This window comes from Hydra vulgaris, chromosome 09 (genome assembly GCF_038396675.1).
Source record: "Hydra vulgaris chromosome 09, alternate assembly HydraT2T_AEP".
Classification (NCBI taxonomy): Eukaryota; Metazoa; Cnidaria; class Hydrozoa; order Anthoathecata; family Hydridae; genus Hydra; species Hydra vulgaris.
In genome coordinates, this window is record NC_088928.1 from 32,741,069 (window position 1) to 32,759,093 (window position 18,025).

Below are 18,025 nucleotides of genomic sequence, written 5' to 3' on the forward strand. Positions count from 1 at the left end.
ACATTTTCATTGACAGCTTGACCGGAAGGTGCAACATAATGCTTTGACAATCCCTTTAGAGAAATTGCAACCCAAACCAATAATTTTTGTTCAAATTTTGATTTTCTTTTTAATTTAACATCATTTGGTGTCCTAGTAACATCTGATGAATAAAATCCTCTGTTTCCTGAAATATTACAATTACTTAATCCAAAATATGATTCATCGTCAATGATCACCTGTTTTTTTCGAAAAATTTCAACCAATTTAGAGCACTTTGGACGAACAAGAGATTGTTGTTCAGGAGTTCTTTTTGGAGCCTTAATTTTGTTATGATAATGAATGATTGTCTTCTGCTTTATCGTTTTGCATATGTATGATTGATTGGCATGGAGTTTTTTAGCAAGAGAGTGTTGACTGATTCCATGTTGATGGTCGATTTTTTTTTCCAATTGTTTGATCTTCTTTTTTGTCATCTTAACTGCTTTCATACCGCTTCCAACTTGTCGTTCGGGTAATATGTTGTTGTCTTTTCGTTTTAGAATATTGTAGAGCGTAGACAGGGCCGTTTTTGGAGCGTCGTAGGCTCTAGGCACTTTGCAAAAAAATGTAGCTGTAGGCCTTTCTTTCAATTTAAATGTCATGTACACGTTATTCAATTTACATTATTTTTTAATTTTTGTACGTAGTCGTTAATGGGCCTACAGTCGCTGTTTGTTTGACTATTCTGTATCTGTACACATGTTATGCCTTAAAGAAATTAAATTGTAATCATTTCATTAATTGTATTTCTCTCACTATCATTACTTTAGTTATGATCATGAAAAGTCATTAAAAATTCAGCAATCTATGGTTTGTTATTTGTTTTAAACGTTTGTTTAAATTTATCAATAGTTTACATTTATTTAAAAATGAAATTCTCAGAATTCCACGTATTATTTTAAAAAGTACGATTTTATTTGCAAGGTATTTTATTAGTTATGATTACGTTTTTGTAAATTATTAATAAGTTTTGTTAAATGTAATGTTTTATGGAATATATTTAAATGTTTTCTCCCTCTTTAAATGGGTTAACATATTTTATTTTATTTTTATGTTTTATGTCTATTCTATACTGAATATTTATTATGATTTTCAGAAATTCAAGTCATGTCCGATGGCGATGGGTACAAGAGAAAGCACAAGTCACAAGAAACGGCAGAAAAAGCAAAGGAAAGAGGATGCATAAAAAAAAATGAAAGGTTCTTTGCTAAGATATGTTAATAAAGTAGATGCTACTTCTAGCAATGACAATTCAATAAACTCTTTCGTTTCTTCAACAAGTCCAGGAATAGTAATACCAGAGCCAGAACCAATGCTGACTGACACTGTGGAACAATGCAGTTGTGCAATGAGTTTTACAAGTGAACCAGTTATTCAAGCAGATGCGGAACCAACAGTAGCAGATTTAGGATTGGGAATAAGGAATAGTAAGGAATCTATTTCAAATGATCCTGCTGAATGGGAAATAAATGCTGATCTCATAGCTTATTATGCAGAGAATATCCCATCACAGAATTTGAAATCTGGTTTAAGCTTAAAAGGTAGACAATTTGGTGAAAAGATTAGATATGTACGCAAGGAATATTTTATAGGAAAACTGGTAAATGGAGAAATTGTCAGCAGGGATTGGCTCATATATTCGCCCTCAACTGGTAAAGTGTTTTGTTATATTTGCAAGATATTTGGTTGCAAAACTGGCAGTGCTGGTACTAATTATGCACCAAGGAATCAATTTATAACTGGTTTCGATGACTGGAATTTCGATGCTGCTGTGTCGATGATAATGAAATACAAAAAGTCTACTCGAATTGATGTTGAACTTCAGAAGGAAAATAAGAAGTCTTGCAAATACTGGACTGAAGTCTTGAAGAGGGTTGTTGTAGTGATAAAGTTTCTTGCTGAAAAAGGGATTAGCTTTTCGTGGTGACAATCAATTGCATAACTCTCCTAACAATGGAAATTATCTTGGTTGTATTGATCTGTTAGCTAAATTCGATCCATATCTAAGAGAACACATTCAAAGATATGGAAATCCAGGGAGGGGAAATGTATCATATTTTTCAGCAAACATATGCGATGAACTCATTAATATATTAGGAGGCAAAGTTTTAAAGCAAATAATTTCTGAAATCAAGGATGCTAAATATTATGGAATTAGCATCGATTCAACCCCTGATATTAGTCATGTAGATCAGCTCACACTTGTTATTCGCTATGTACTCAAAAACAGAAATGTAGTAGAGCGATTTCTTCAATTTAATCCAATCGAACACCATGATGGAGAATACATTTAATCTTGTGGTTGGTATTCTTCAGTTTCATGGAATAGACATCAAAAATTGCCGATCACAATCTTATGATAATGCCAGCAATATGAGTGGAATATATTCTGGTGTGCAAGCTAGATTCAGAGAGATTAATCATTTAGCAGAATGGGTTCCATGTGCTGCCCACAGCCTAAACTTAGTTGGTTCAGCTGCCGTGGAGTGTTGTTCAGCAGCTGTAAATTATTTTGGTGTCATACAGTCAGTTTATAATTTTTTCTCAGCTTCAACGAAGAGATGGTCAACTCTTAAAGAACTTCTTAAAGAAAAAGTATTTGTTTTACGTTTGTTTAAAGCTTATCAGAAACTAGGTGGTCCTCTAGAAGTGATGCCACAAGAGCTTTCTATGCAAAATACTTACAAATTCGTCAAGCATTATGTGAAGTCACTAACAGCAAACATCAACCACCAGCAGCTGTTCATGAAGCGAAATCACTGGATAAACATTTAGACTACTTTGAAACTGCGTTAATGTATGTGATTTGGAAAGATTTACTTCAAAAGATGAATATTGTCAATAAAGCCGTACAGGAGCCGGGTATTGAGCTGTGCACCATCATTAAACTGTACGATGGTCTCATACAGTATTTTCATGATACACACAGTAAGTTTGAAACATTCGAAGGCCAGGTAAAAGATCTCACAGAATCTGATTACAAAGAAGCTACACAACGCAAGCGAATACAGAAGCGATTTGATGACGAAGGATACAAGTAATCCCAGTTTAAATGTTAGTGCCAGTGATAATTTCCGTATTCAACAGTATTACGTTATCATTGACAGACTTAATAATGACATGGAAAAACGCAGCTTATAAAGTATTGTACGAAAGGTTTAACTTTCTTCTTGACAACAGATCTTTGTCGAGTGAGGAAGAAGTGGCTAAAACCAAGGCACTAATTCAGTTGTATCCATTAGACCTCGAAGACGAATTTACCGATGAGTTTTTGCTGTTTTCTGAAATGTTTAGTGATGGTAAATCGGTGTCTGATAAGATTAAGCTGCAAATAGACAATAAACTAGTTGCAAGTTTTCCAAATGTTAATATCGCTTTCAGGATTTATCTCTCTATATTAGGCACGAATTCAGAAGGTGAATGTTCTTTTTCAAAATTAAAACTGATAAAAAACTATCTGCGTTCAACTATGGGACAAGCCCGACTATCCTCCCTGGCACTGCTATCAATTGAAAATGAAGTAATGCGGGAGGTGACATTTGAAGATGTTATAGTTGATTTTGCAAATACCAAAAGTCGAAAAGTTAATGTCATCTAATTATACTGTTTGATTATAAACATTTTTATCAATTATGAATATTATGCTGCATCTGTATGATTGTTTTATTAATGAAATGAAAAATACTTTAAAATTTCTTTTTTTTCATTTCTTTTGTAGGCCCCTGTAGATTCGTAGGCTCTAGGCACAGTGCCTATAGTGCCTAATGGATAAGATGGCCCTGAGCGTAGATCTTGGAATACTTTTCATCATAAAATGTTTTACAATTGCGTTTTTGGAAAGTTCTGGGTTAATTTCAATAAACTCGTACACTCGCTTTCTTACGTCATCTTGTTTCGTCATTTCAAATTTGTTGCTCAGTATAAAATTAATGAGTTTTGTAGAGAATCCTCTACAAAATGGCGTGCGAGCCAATCAAAATTGAAAAATTTACGCGGAGAAAAAATTTACGAGGAAAATTGGTATCGTTTCTATCAACAAATACCGAAAAAATTGTTTTCATTCATCATAGTTAAACACTGATAGATTTCAAGTATTAAACTTATTTTTACCTTCCCCGTGTCAAACATAAAATCTTATAAACAAATATAAAATCTTATAAGCTCGAAAACATTTAAGAATTTCATTTCTTTCAGAAGCAGTTTTGAATTTGAAAAACAAGTTACAAAATTAATTAAGCGAGCTGCGTGATTCTGATGCTGATAAAAAGATTTAAGTTTAGTTTTGTGCGCGCTTCCCCATATAATTATTTGCATAATTTAAATGGCTGTGGGTAAACGAATATATATATATATATATATATATATATATATATATATATATATATATATATATATATATATATATATATATATATATATGTATATATATATATATATATATATATATATATATATATATATATATATATATATATATATATATATATATATATATATATATATATATATATATATATATGTATATATACATTGTTTTTAGGTTTCAAATCATAAAGATTTATAAATACACTAGGTGATATATTTTCTTTACATTTAAACATAAAATATTCAAAACATTTAGTTCGTAAATATTCAAAAATTTCTTTAAGAAGTGGTGTTCAGCTTGAAAAACGATTCATAAAATTAAATGTGCGAGCTTTGTCGATTTCTGATGTCGATAGAGAGATTTAATGTATATATATATATATATATATATATATATATATATATATATATATATATATATATATATATATAGGGGACATAAAATTTGGGGCTTTTTGTTCCCAGCCGCTAATCATCGCAATTTTTTGCAAAGCATCCTTATTTGACATAAGTATAAACATATAAATGTTTGGAGTTTGCTCCATGTCTGGAAGGTAGCTATCTCAAAGACCAAAAAAAGCTGGTTCCGGCTCTGTATATATATATATATATATATATATATATATATATATATATATATATATATATATATATATATATATATATATATATAAATATATATATATATATATATATATATATATATATATATATATATATATATATATATATATATATATATATATATATATATATATATATATAAACCGAGAAATTACTATAAAGTCATTTATGGAATGGTAGAAAGTGTCTGTCATTGAAATTATTGGAACATAAAAATGAAATGATGAACTTTATTGAATCATTCAACAATGAAGATTTAAAGATCTTTTTCAGTATATATAACAATAAAGATTTGAAGATAATGTTCTGCACAATGCGTAATTTGTACGATTATAAATATAAGGATATGGAAATTTAAATGTGTAGAATTTTTCAGTTTGCAAAGAATGCCTGAAAATCTTTCAAAGCTCCACTGTTAAAGATTTCAAGACATTGGACTCCAGGGTTTTGGAAAAATCTCCAGGGTCCGGAGGATCTAATATAAATGTTCATCTTTCAGAATTTCATGTGTCTGCTGATCAATAAACATGCTTTACTTTATTTTGGTCTAACTCAGCCTAGGAAATTTCTCTATAGATTAAACCCTTAAAGACTTTAAATCCTGATTTCTTACCATGATGTACTTGAAATCTTGGTTTCTTACCATGCAAAAATCTTTATAAACCCTAAATTTATATTTAATGATGGTAACAAAAACTTCATCAGTTCATTAGGAGAAGTGCTGCACACTGAATTCCCTTTTTCCATTCTCCCGCAGCAGGTTCCTCTGCTGTATTATGGAGAAAAGAACTTGTGTTTTATTTTTTGACAAGAATTTGAAGAATAAAATCAGAAATTTGTAATGTTGATAGTTCAGGTGATTCATTTTCAGATTTCAGAGAATAATCTGCTGCAGTTCTTTTCCATTAAGTACTGAGCAAATTGCAGATGGTATAATGAAATAGTTTGCAATCCATTCATTCTTCTTAACATTCTGTGCTGTAGAGACAGTTCAAAAGAAGTAGTCTGCAACATAATGGTTTGCTCTCTTCATATCAGTGGAGTAGCAAAACGCATGGAACAACTTTTTCAAATGATCTAGTTCCAGAAGTTAGAAACCCAAATTTTTTAACATTTATTTGGCGCCCAGCTTATATCTTGATCTCCAATCATGATCTCCACCCACTAATCACTAGAGATCCGTGGTTCAACGCCACCTCTGGGCAAGTTTTATAACATCAGTGTGTAAGGCGGCGTGAACTTCCTTTCAATTGCTTTTCCACGGTGCTTTAAGTTAAGACCGTAAGGAAAAAAAAGGACTCTTAGTAGAGGAAGATATTTGATAAGTAAATAAGTGATGACTCAGCACAAAATTATTATAAATGTGATGACGCGTACGACTCAACTGAAAATTTTTTTTTCAGCAACTATTAAACAGTTGTTGAATTATTGAAATGTAATCACACAACTATCTATAATTAGATGACTTCATCACTAATACAATTTGGCTGTTCACCAGTAGAATCTCTATTTTTGAAAAATTTGGTGAAAAATTTACTTCTCGAAAGTAAAAGCATCACTAAATAAAATAGACTTAAAATGAGGAATCTATTATTTACCAAGGCTTCCAAAAAACTATTAATGCTACTTAACAATTTGTCGACGCTACAATTAGATTCACCAATGCAACCGAAAATTGCTAAAAAAATCTTTTCTCTGTTACCGATACTACCATAAAGTATTGTTTATCAAGTTTTGTAAACTGATAAAGAATACTTTATGCTAAAAAAGTGCAAGTGAGAAACAGGGACGTGGTGGCCCAGTACAAGGGTACCAGGACTTGTACAGGGTCCTGATTCTGGCTATGGAAACCCCAACCCCAATCCTCAAAGAGAAAAAACTTATTTTAGTTCTATAAGTTTATATCAGGGCATTTTTTATAACATTTTGTTTAACTTGCTTTCACGTTTGTTTGTTTGCTTGTTTTGTGTCCGCGCAAAACAATCACTAGGTCAGCGGTAATAATAAAAGAAATACGCTAAACCAGTGTTTCCCAACGTGGGGCGTAGGAAATTTTCAGGGGACAATTCGATTGTTCGGGGGCAATGGGAAAAAAAAAGGACTTTTTCAGTCTATATTTAACCACATAGTCGAAACTCTAGGAAACGTCTATTATGAAGTGCATCATGCAAAATTTTTTCGCTGGAATGCATTCGGAAAACTAAGATTAGTTTCGCCAAAATAGGATTCGGAAAACTAATTCGGAAAACTAGGATTTGATTCGGAAAACTAGAATTTGGACTAGGATTATCAGTTGCTTGTATCGTTCTGTCAATGTGCGTTACTGTTAATTTGAAATAAAAGTAGTGCTGTACTTATAAAAGCAGTGCTGTGCTTACTAGAAATAAAAGCAGTTGTTCGAATTTATCGCTGTTATCAAATTTTTAATACATTTTATAAATAAATATAAGTGATATTTAAATATAATTGGTAAGTAAATATAATTGTAAACATATTTAATTAATTATTTAGAATTTAGATGCCTCATAGAAAAATAAAGAAATATGTAAAGATTGCTACGAAAACAATTCCCTCTGGACAATCGTTTCAAACGCTAGTTCAGAGTAACGATTAACGATTGCGAAATAAGCAATTCCGTTTAGAGAATTGCATGTAAACTTATTGCGAAAGTATTCCCTTGAGAGACTAATTCCGCACGAGGAATTCTCACTTGAAAGTCGTAGCGCTAAACATAATAACAGTTGGAAAAACAAGTCGAAAAGACTACACACAGTTTAAATATAACTAGTTGTTTATAATTTAATATTCAAATATAGAAATAAATATAAACAAAAACTGACATGGTTTCTCTTTCAATAATGAATAAGAATACGAAACGTTACAAAAAATATATTTTAAATTTCCTTTGAATTTTAAATTGATTTTAAAATTCATTTTTTAGTCCATGAATAGTGCAAGCAAGAAAAAAATTCGGCAGTACTCGGAAGAGTATTTAAAATTTGGTTTCATACCTGCTGTCCATGATGCACGGTTAATTTTTTGTCTATTATGCCAACAATGCTTAAGCAATGAATCAATAAAACCAGGTCGTCTTGAAGCACATTTGAAGGCAAAACATAAAGATTAAATTAATCAAATTTGAATTATTTTCAAATTTTAAAGAAAAATTATGAAAAAAGAGCAACTTTAAAGTCTCTCTTTACTGCTCATAATGTTAATATAAATCGCACTCTTGAGGCTAGCTATCAAATTTCATTACTCATTGCTAAATCTGGGAAAAATCATACAATAGGAAAACAGTTAATTAAGCCTTCAATATCAACATTTGTTAAAACTGTTTTTGGAAAAGATGACCAAGACGTGAAAACCATACCACCAAGGAACAATACTGTCAGCAGAAGAATCGATGAAATAAGTAAAGATGTTGAAATACAACTAATCGAAAAATTAAAAACAAGACTTTTTTCGGTGCAAATGAACGAATCAATATTGAGAGACAGCGAAACAGTATTATTTACATATGTCAGATACATTGATAATGTATATGTCAGATACATTGATAATGATTTTGCTGAAGAAATGTTATTTTGCAAATCATTAAAAAGCAGTACTACCGTTAAAGATATATATAGTATTCTAAAAAGTTACTTAGATACGAATAAAACACCGATGAAAAATATAACGTCCTGTGCAGCTGGTGGTGCTTCTAATATGATGGGCAAAAAAAAATGATTGCTCAAATCTGATGAAAGATGAAAATCCAGGTATGCTTCTTGTGCACTGTGTTATTCACAGGGAAAACTTGGTAGCTAAAAGTCTTTCTCCTGTTCTAAATAAAATAATAAACTTGGTTGTAAAATGCATTAATTCTATTAAAGCAAGTGCAAAACAAGGGTGCATTTTAAAATTATTTTGTGAAGAAAACAACGAAGCTCATGTGAGACTTTTACTTCACACTGAGGTAAGATGGCTTTCGAAAGGGAATTGTTTAAAAAGAATATGGAACTGTTTGATACTCTTAGTGATTTTTAAGCAACAAAACTGAAATGCAATAAATGCAACGATCGATTCTAAGGCATATCTGAGTTATTTAACCGATATTTTTGAAAAACTCAATATATTGAATAAAAAACTTCAAGGAACAAATAAAACTCTTGTCGATGCAAAAGCGAAGATATTTGGTTTTATTACGTCTATTGAACTATTTGAAAAAGACGTTCATCAAAAACAATTTGAAAAGTTTCATTGGCTTCAAAAATGTGAAGTAACTCATACCGCTAAACTTAATATTGTTGAGCATCTAACAAACTTATCAGCTGATTTAAAAGGGAGATTTTCCGATTTGAAAGAAATTGATTTTCTAACTTGGTTGATGCAGCCAATGTTAGTTAATTTATCTCATATTTCAAATATGCAGTACCAAGAAGAATTAGCAGAAATGCAGAATGACGAATCAGTTAAAACTTTATTTAATATAAAAGGATCGATGGCATGGTTTTTTGAAGAGACCGAAATTAAATATCCAAGCACAACAGAATGTGCAAGAAAACTATAATTACCGTTTCCTTTTTCATATTTAGCTGAATGCGGATTTAGTACCATAACTGATTTGTTACTTAAAAAAAGAAATCGTTTGGATATAACGCAACGGGGAGATCTAAGAATGAAGCTAACAAAATTTGAACCCAATATAAAATCTCTTTGTAACCAGCATCAAGCACAAGGATCTCACTAAATTTCATTTATTTTAGACTTTAATACCTGATGTAGTTTATTTTATTTACTTATATATTGTTTACTATATTTTGTTTACTTGAATTTTTTTGTTTAATGAATAACTTTTTGTGATTTATTCCTTCAGTATATCATTTATGCTACTTATGAAAAATTTATAATATTAAAAATTATTCATATGTAACCTGGGGGGAATTTTAAGTTTTTATGAGCTTTGGTGGGGCATGGCACTAAAAAGGCTGGGAAACACTGCGCGTTTAGTTCAGCGTAAATAAAAGAAATCGTTAAGAAAAGTAATTAAAACAAACAAAAAACAACATACTTTGTTTAGCGTAAATAAACAAAATTGCTGTTGAATAATAATAACAAAAAACGTTGTTGACCTGAAATTGATAGATTTTATACTGTAAAAAAAGTAAGTAATGCTCTAATACTTTACTTATAAATAGTAATTTAAAATAATAATCAAAGTTTTTAAAGTAAATAAGTAAAAAAAAAAATATCTTATCAACGTAGAAACATAAAGAAGAAAGCTAAGTATAAAAAAGAAAGCTGGAAACTGAAGTTGATCGATTAGCTTGTCTTGTTCGAGAAAGAGAACGGAAATTTCGAGCAAGAGCAAATGAGTCAGCTGAACAACGAGCATCTCGTCTAAAAAAACAAAGAGAACGATATGTTAATGTAAGGACGGCTGAAACAGAAGAAGGTAGAGGCAGACGTATTGCTAAACGAAAAGAATACCGAAAACAAGCATTGTAGTGACAAATGATTAAACGATGTCTCCTCTTTATCTGATGAAATTAACTATCCCATCAACAGAAAAAAGAGAAAATTGTTATTGAAAAGTTCAAAACAGTAAATATATAAAATGCATCAATTCATTTGCTTTGCATTTATAAATATGGTTAATATATGTTTGATAAATAAAATTGTGTGTTTAACAAATTTTTGCTATTAGTTTCATTCGCTAATACTCAATATGCTCCAGTCCACTCTCTATCGGTCTATGGAATTTATAAATAGTACTACTATTTATAAATTCCGTGGATCGATAGTAGTTATAACTCAAGCGAAAGAAACCAAGACCCTGGTTTCTATCACAGGACATATTTTTAATTTTATATTAATTTATGTTTCAGGTGAAATGAAAAAAAAAAAAAAAAAAAAGGCAACATGGAAATACAAACCTGGTGCTGAAAAAAAAGCTCAAAAACGACAACATGAAATGAAAGCAGCTGGTAATGATCCAAAACAATTAAAGTTAACGGCAGGTCTCGCGTCAGTGCAAGTGCCACAATTGTCTCTTCAAAGAAATTTTTACTATCTTGGGTCCCCTAAATAAAATTCTTCAAGGAGAAACACTTGATTTTTCCATTACTATAATGTCTGTCAATGTATCATTGGAAAAGCTTCAAGTACTAAGGAACAGTGCTGGCCAAAATGCTATTTTATCTACTGTTAAAATTGCAACTGAATCTCAGCTTGAACAGAAAACATTTGTTGAGAAAAAGACTCGCAGAAAGAAATGACTTGACTTCAGCAACTGCAGTTCTTGTTGACAAATTTTCTTCACAGCGGAAATTTTTAGAAAGCATAGTCATCTTTTTATTGAAGAATATGAGTGAAGATATTAGTCATAATTTTCTCTAATTCACAAGAAAAAGTTCAATCAGTGCTTGAAAAATTCAAAATTGGTATCAGTTTAAATGAATTCACTACTGAAATGGTTGATTTTGTGGAAATCTACAGAAAGGCTGCTGAGAAGGATAACAAAACTTTGCCTTCTTTCCTCACTATCTACAATTTTATGTTGAAGGCTGTGTTAGATGCTGTATTCCCCTCTGTTGCAGTTCTATTCAAGATATTCAGTACAATTCTAACTCATTTATCAGAGTGTGAGAGAGTTTTCAGCAAACTGAAACTTGTCAAAACTCATCTAGCAAATCGGTTGACATCAGAGCATGCTGGGGATCGCGTTCTCTTGTCAGTGGAACATGAGAAAATGTGGAATTTGACGCATTAAGACATTAGAAAAAACTATGCTAATACAAATGAGTCACGCAATATTTTGTATCCATAAAAAACTTTTTTTAGTACAAATATAATTTTCTTGATCACTTATTCATCTCTCGTTAAAAGTACTTCACCGGGCCCCTCTTCTGGAAAGTCGTACCTGTTTTTTAGGTGCCACCACGTCCCTAGTGAGAATTATTTGCAGTTTTGCAAAATTGAATAAAGAAAGAAAATCTTTTTTGATGAAAATGAACACGAGGTTTGAGTAAAATTTTTTAAAAATTGAACTTAAAAAATTAAAAATTTTTTAGCTTTGGGCTTTGGTTTGTTACTACTCTAATAACAATGGTACGTAACAGAAATGTAGCAAATAATTACAAATAGCAAAATACCAAACGTAGGAAACAGGTTGCTAAAACGTATTAGCTACTTTGCATTTATCAAATAAAACTCATTGTACGTTGTGCAAAAATACATTACAAATTTTTTATTTATAGCATAATCAGTAATTTTTTTGAGCTTTATATAACGGGGTTATTGGTTTCGTTATGACTCGTAAGGAACTTGCTACTAGAGCTTAGTTTTCAATAGTAGTAGAAATGTTTTACAACAATTATTGCCGAAATTTCTGTTACCTTTTTTTTTACCACATAAATTTTGTTGTACAACCGACGTTAATTTGCTTAAATTACGCAAGAAAATGTTTCCATTATAAAACATCATTGTTATACAACTGTTGTACGACATTTCTACAATTATTGGAAACCAAGCTTAAAAAATAACGATGTTGTGACGAGGGTGGAGGAGGTCAACAACTGTCAAATATTGCTTGACGTAGTTTATGGACGAACCCTTAGTGAGTTGGTTTTCTACTTTTTAAGGCATAATTACAATGACTATAAATGAAGATTAATAACAGAGGTTTTATTAATCTTGCGAGAAGCCTTTTTTCCAATAATTAATAAACGTCTCCCGCTGACCTCACCACCACACACACAAGTATTAAGCATCTGGGAGTACATTCTAATTTAATCATAGCATTTAATTTTATTGATTATTTAAAATTTATGTATATAGAATGCGTATAGGTCATTCCATGTCAAATCAGCAGACTTACGTAACCCGATGTTTTAGATTTTGTTAATTTTTATATATCTGATAGGGTTTATGAAAACTTGGAAAAGCTGAAAGTTGGATCCTTCAACTCTTTACGATAATTAAGTTATTCAGGTTTCAATTTTCTTATTTATGCTGACAATATTTTTTGCAACATGCTTTTTGTCACACAATGAGGTATCAACCTAAATGTACTTCGCTTTTTACATGGCGGATTTGAATATCATTAACTTTTTTTAGAGCACTTTAACGACATTTAAACTGAATAATAAAGTTATTAATCAAATTTAAGGATTTTGGTGAAAAAAACGAAAACGGCTATGTCAACTTAATATTGAGTTTTTTACAGCATAAATAATCGGTATCAAATATCACTTTTAAATATTATTTATTTTTTTTCTTTTCTAAATAAAAAAATTACAAATATTATTTGTAATTTTTTTTCTTTTCTAAATACGACGACACAGGTTTCAAAGTGGAGGGGCACAATCGTCAATTTTTAAAAAAATCCCTGAATCTTGAATTTAAAAAAAAAACAAAAAAAAAACGGTCCTTAAGAAAAAAAGTGAGGGAGGGGGAAGGGACACGTGACACCTGGTTTCCCCGGTGTCGTCGACCCTAAATGCTGAGTCGTCATAAAATTTATTGCTAACTTATTCATGACAAAATTACATATATAATAATTCTAAATAGTAAAAAGTTAATTTTGAAGTCTTTTTAAAATCATTTGTAAATCTATACATTATTTCTAATTTTTTTGCACCTGAGATTGACAAAATATCAGGAAGGAGAAGGAGCAATATGGCATTTTTTCCCCCATCCTTTTTTCTTTTTTTTTAACTCATAATGACAAGGGGCAAGGAGGACAATTTAGTGGTTCACAACTCTATGTTTTACTAAATAATTACACATGTATACATACAGTTACATTTTTTTCAACTCAATTTCTGAAATTTTGTATGCACAAAATGAAAAAAGATGTATCTTCTTGTGTGGGCCAAAAAAAACTTGGACTGGGACCATGTGGGTGCATAAATTTAATTTTATAATACTTATTATACTTTTTTGGTTATATAAATTCATCCAGAGACTTTTCTTCATAAACTAAAATTTTTTTTTTAATTTTGGGGGATTTGGAAAGAGGTCCCATTGCTCTTCTCCTCTCTCCCCCCTTCCCAGCCAGACCTTAAACCTGTTTCAGGTACAAAAAAATTAGAATGTATAAATTTAAAAAATAAGACCTTAGAAATAAGAAAAAAATAAAACCTTAAAAAAATAAGACCTTAAAAAAATAAGACCTTAGACTTAAAAGGTAAGTTTTTACAACCTAAAATTAAGATATTGTTATAAACAAGTTAACAAAAAACTTTATTCTTACACAGCATTTAAATAAACTTTTAACTGTATTTAGAAAAGACAAAAAATGCAAAAATATATTTTGCTTTAAAATATATTTTAGCATTTTTTGCTTTAAAATTGGTTTGAAACCTGCATTTTAAGTTGTAAAAGTTCCACAAAAAAATTATTATGGTGCTACTTTGACCGTCAAATTACTCCAAAATATAAGGCCTTATTGTTTCATTTACATGTAGTTAAAGTGCACTAAAAAAAATTAATATGATATTTAAATCTACAATGTAAAAACGTCTATGTACTAAGTTTCAAGTTGATACCTCATTCTGTTCATTAAATATTGCAATTTAATGACAAAAAAGCATGTTGTAAAAAAATTTTCAATTAGCATTTTTATTTTAAAAAAAACAAAAAACGTGTATGATTTATACAGCAAAGATTGCATAAATCATACACTTTTTTAATATAAAAATTACAAAAGTTGCTCGTGAAACTTAGAATATTAAAATATTTTATAAGTAGTAGTAAATTTGATTTAAATACTTTTATTTTACACACTAATTTAAAAAAATCAGAATTAAAACAAAATTGGATTTCATATAAACTACAAATGTTCCAATTGCATTATAAAAAAAGTTATGTTTTAGTGCTTTATTATGATCGCATATTTTTATGCTAAATTGTCACAACAGGCCCACTATGGTCTTTTGCTAGGTGGCCACTTTAGGTTACTTAATTAATAAGTAGAAACACAGTTTCATTTAAATTTAGAAGTGTAAAATCTGACTTATATACTTAAAAAATAAATATATAAGTCAACTCGTAAATTTAAATGAAAAAGAAGTGTCTATAAAAAAAAGCCCCCAAAAGTATTGACTTAAAGTCCTACAATTCCAAAACTGTTTATTAAAATCAGGACTCAATGCAGATATTAGCCAACAAAATGTACATATTTTGTGACTTGAATTAAAGTGATACTTAAATCCTAAAATCTGTCAATTCGGAATTGGATTCTCATTATTTTGTGTTATTGAAAACTGGAGTTCTAGAATAAAATAATAAACAATTTCCTTATTTAAAAGAACTTAAGGTGGTATAAATTTGAAAAAAATTTAAAAACGAATATCTTTTTTTGCATATTTTACATTTTGACAACAACAATAAACTAATCAACGTCAACACCAAAATCAGTTGTTCTGTATTCAGCAAACATTTTTGTTCGATTTGACATCCAAAGCCCATACTTAATAAAATTTCCAACATAATCATTTTTCTTACCAGAAAATGTTTTGGATATATCTGCATCATGAGATGGTTCATAAAACATGGCAACTGAATATCTACTATTACCACCATCCAAAACTCTGTGATTTGTTGCAACCATTTTTCTATCAGCTAGATGTTCTAGAAGGGCACCAACATTAACAACTAATCTGTCCTTATCAGCAGGTACATTAATCCATTTGCTGTAACCAACAGGCTTAATTTGTAAACCATTAAAATGAAATGTTGACAAAAGTGTTATTATAGTACTGTCAAAGTGTTCACCAGTAGCTATAGCAATATCACCATCCCAAGCTTCATCTGGTATAGTTTCAGGAGAATTAGCTAACCGACTAGGATAATGAATCAAACGATAAGTGGACAGTGATCTTGGTCCAAAAAGATAATCATAACTCTCTTTTTCAAAACCTAACCCATGAATCATTAGTCTAAATATAACTGATGAAGTCTCATAAAAAAAACGTCGATATTTCTCCATAACTAACCTGAATTGTCTATCTTCAGTATAATTTCCTGATACTGGCCATGTGTTTCTTTCTTCTAAAACATTTCTCATGATAGGTTTTCCATCAAAAGTTGTTATATTGCGTATATTGGAAGGTGTTGGATATTCTGTTGCATAATTTGAATTAAAGCCCCCCATTTCAAAAGCTTCTTTATAAGAATGACCACCTTCTACAACAGGAAAATAGCCCCTATAAACATTGGCATTTATTTCATTAAAACTTTTTTTTGCTATTTTCATTTTTTTATCAATATCTAGATTAAAAAACCATTTTGTCCATATCAGTAACTCTTCTGAATTATAACCTTTAACGTCAGTTAAATACACAAAACCTACATCATGACTAGCTTTCACAAGTCTTTGTGCAACGTTATTATAATTATCTTCAGCTTCCGTTAAGTTAATGGAAGCAAGTTCAAAAGTATTCTCTTTATATAAGCTGATAAAATCAAAAATATCTACAATTGTTATGTATTTGTAGAAAATAATACTTATAAAAACAATTGCTAATGTACAAATATAGGCAGCCATTATAAACTGACGGATTCCAAATAGATGAGAGATGAATAGATGGTATTCCGAAGACCAATAAATAGGTTCGTTTTCTGAATAAACAACGATCTTCCGTTTTAAGTAAACTTTTCCACATCGTCTGCCTTATTTATATTCTGTTTTATTCTGTTAGATTTTTTATTCCGAACTGGAACCTTGTTTTTTATTCCGTATTTGTTATGCATATGGAAAAATACACTACACCTTTTCAAGATATAACTGAGAACATGAAAGTTGTAATTAAGATATCTCAGAATCTTTTGACTTTTGATACAGTTAACCATTAAACACTAATACAAAAATTATCATCATATGGAATAAAAGAAAACATCCAGATTGGTTAAAAAGCTATCTTACAAATCATTAACAATATGTTTACAAAAAAGAATACTCGGACCTCTTCTTTTTATAATATATTTAAACGATCTCCATAAAACTTCAAACTAACTAAAATAATCATAATAGCCAACACAAATTTATTTTTATCTCACGAAAATATTAATATTCTTTTCAATAATATGACAAATGAATTTAAAAAAAGTTTCAGGTTGGTTCAAAATAAGTAGGTATTTTTTAATTCTGCTAAAACTAAATGGACACCTTTTTATCCAATAAAAAACATAGAACACTACATCTGTTCCCTGAACTCTACATTGACAATGTAATCATAAAAAGATAAAAAGTAACAAAATTTCTTGGAATCTTCAAAATTTCTTTTAATTTCGTTGGAAATATTGATGAAAATTTAACTTAGAAACATCACATTAAAATTATCTCTTCTAGAGTTTCCAAATGTATCGGTAATCTATATAAAGCTAGAAATATACTGAATAAATGGCAGTTGACACAATTATACTATTCATTTGTTCACTGCCATATAAACTATGCAAGTATTATATGGGGAAACACTCAAAAGACAAAACTTAAAACTCTTTTTAATCATCAGAAACACGCGATTCGCGTAATAAACTTTAGAAATCGTCTTACACACTCTGCGCCACTTCTTTAAGATATGAAAGCTTTGAATGTTTATCAACATTTTTAATATTTTATATAATTTAATATTTAATATTTTTAATTATAATATTTAATATGTATGTATGTATGTATGTATGTATGTATGTATGTATGTATGTATGTATGTATGTATGTATGTATGTATGTATGTATGTATGTATGTATGTATGTATGTATGTATGTATGTATGTATGTATGTATGTATGTATGTATGTATGTATGTATGTATGTATGTATGTATGTATGTATGTATGTATGTATGTATGTATGTATGTATGTATGTATGTAGTGTATGTATGTATGTATGTATGTATGTATGTATGTAGGTATGTATGTATGTATGTATGTATGTATGTATGTATGTATGTATGTATGTATGTATGTATGTATGTATGTATGTATGTATGTATGTATGTATGTATGTATGTATGTATGTATGTA

At 29.8% G+C, this 18,025-nt stretch overlaps 4 protein-coding genes across 4 annotated transcripts; 3 read left to right on the forward strand and 1 right to left on the reverse strand.

Moving 5' to 3' along the window:
- Window positions 1–1,213: 1,213 nt before the first annotated feature.
- Window positions 1,214–2,315, forward strand: LOC136085413 (uncharacterized). Its single transcript, XM_065806716.1, has 2 exons — window positions 1,214–1,882; window positions 1,929–2,315. The coding sequence occupies exons 1-2, from the start codon at window positions 1,214–1,216 to the stop codon at window positions 2,313–2,315; spliced, it is 1,056 nt and encodes a 351-aa protein (XP_065662788.1).
- A 79-nt stretch (window positions 2,316–2,394) lies between these two features.
- LOC136085414 (uncharacterized) lies at window positions 2,395–3,062 on the forward strand. Its single transcript, XM_065806717.1, has 2 exons — window positions 2,395–2,546; window positions 2,642–3,062. The coding sequence occupies exons 1-2, from the start codon at window positions 2,395–2,397 to the stop codon at window positions 3,060–3,062; spliced, it is 573 nt and encodes a 190-aa protein (XP_065662789.1).
- A 5,693-nt stretch (window positions 3,063–8,755) lies between these two features.
- Window positions 8,756–11,273, forward strand: LOC136085415 (zinc finger BED domain-containing protein 5-like). Its single transcript, XM_065806718.1, has 5 exons — window positions 8,756–8,971; window positions 9,086–9,548; window positions 10,322–10,450; window positions 10,884–10,982; window positions 11,098–11,273. The coding sequence occupies exons 1-5, from the start codon at window positions 8,756–8,758 to the stop codon at window positions 11,271–11,273; spliced, it is 1,083 nt and encodes a 360-aa protein (XP_065662790.1).
- A 4,064-nt stretch (window positions 11,274–15,337) lies between these two features.
- LOC136084732 (isopenicillin N synthase-like) lies at window positions 15,338–17,576 on the reverse strand. The gene has a single exon (XM_065805413.1). It carries the CDS (start codon window positions 16,544–16,546, stop codon window positions 15,392–15,394), a length of 1,155 nt encoding a protein of 384 aa, XP_065661485.1. The 5' UTR covers window positions 16,547–17,576; the 3' UTR covers window positions 15,338–15,391.
- Between the last annotated feature and the right edge of the window lie 449 nt (window positions 17,577–18,025).

What these genes read in the sequence shown, in the direction of transcription:
- LOC136085413 (XM_065806716.1), top strand. Translation starts at nt 1,214, where the DNA reads ATGAAAGGTTCTTTGCTAAGATATGTTAATAAAGTAGATGCTACTTCT. An exon ending in CTTGCAAATACTGGACTGAA is followed by an intron (nt 1,883 to 1,928) that starts GTCTTGAAGAGG and finishes TTGCTGAAAAAG; the next exon opens with GGATTAGCTTTTCGTGGTGA.
- LOC136085414 (XM_065806717.1), top strand. Translation starts at nt 2,395, where the DNA reads ATGAGTGGAATATATTCTGGTGTGCAAGCTAGATTCAGAGAGATTAAT. An exon ending in AATTATTTTGGTGTCATACA is followed by an intron (nt 2,547 to 2,641) that starts GTCAGTTTATAA and finishes GTTTGTTTAAAG; the next exon opens with CTTATCAGAAACTAGGTGGT.
- LOC136085415 (XM_065806718.1), top strand. Translation starts at nt 8,756, where the DNA reads ATGAAAGATGAAAATCCAGGTATGCTTCTTGTGCACTGTGTTATTCAC. An exon ending in GACGGCTGAAACAGAAGAAG is followed by an intron (nt 10,451 to 10,883) that starts GTAGAGGCAGAC and finishes TTTATGTTTCAG; the next exon opens with GTGAAATGAAAAAAAAAAAA. An exon ending in ACATGAAATGAAAGCAGCTG is followed by an intron (nt 10,983 to 11,097) that starts GTAATGATCCAA and finishes AAATTCTTCAAG; the next exon opens with GAGAAACACTTGATTTTTCC.
- LOC136084732 (XM_065805413.1), bottom strand. Translation starts at nt 16,546, where the DNA reads ATGGCTGCCTATATTTGTACATTAGCAATTGTTTTTATAAGTATTATT.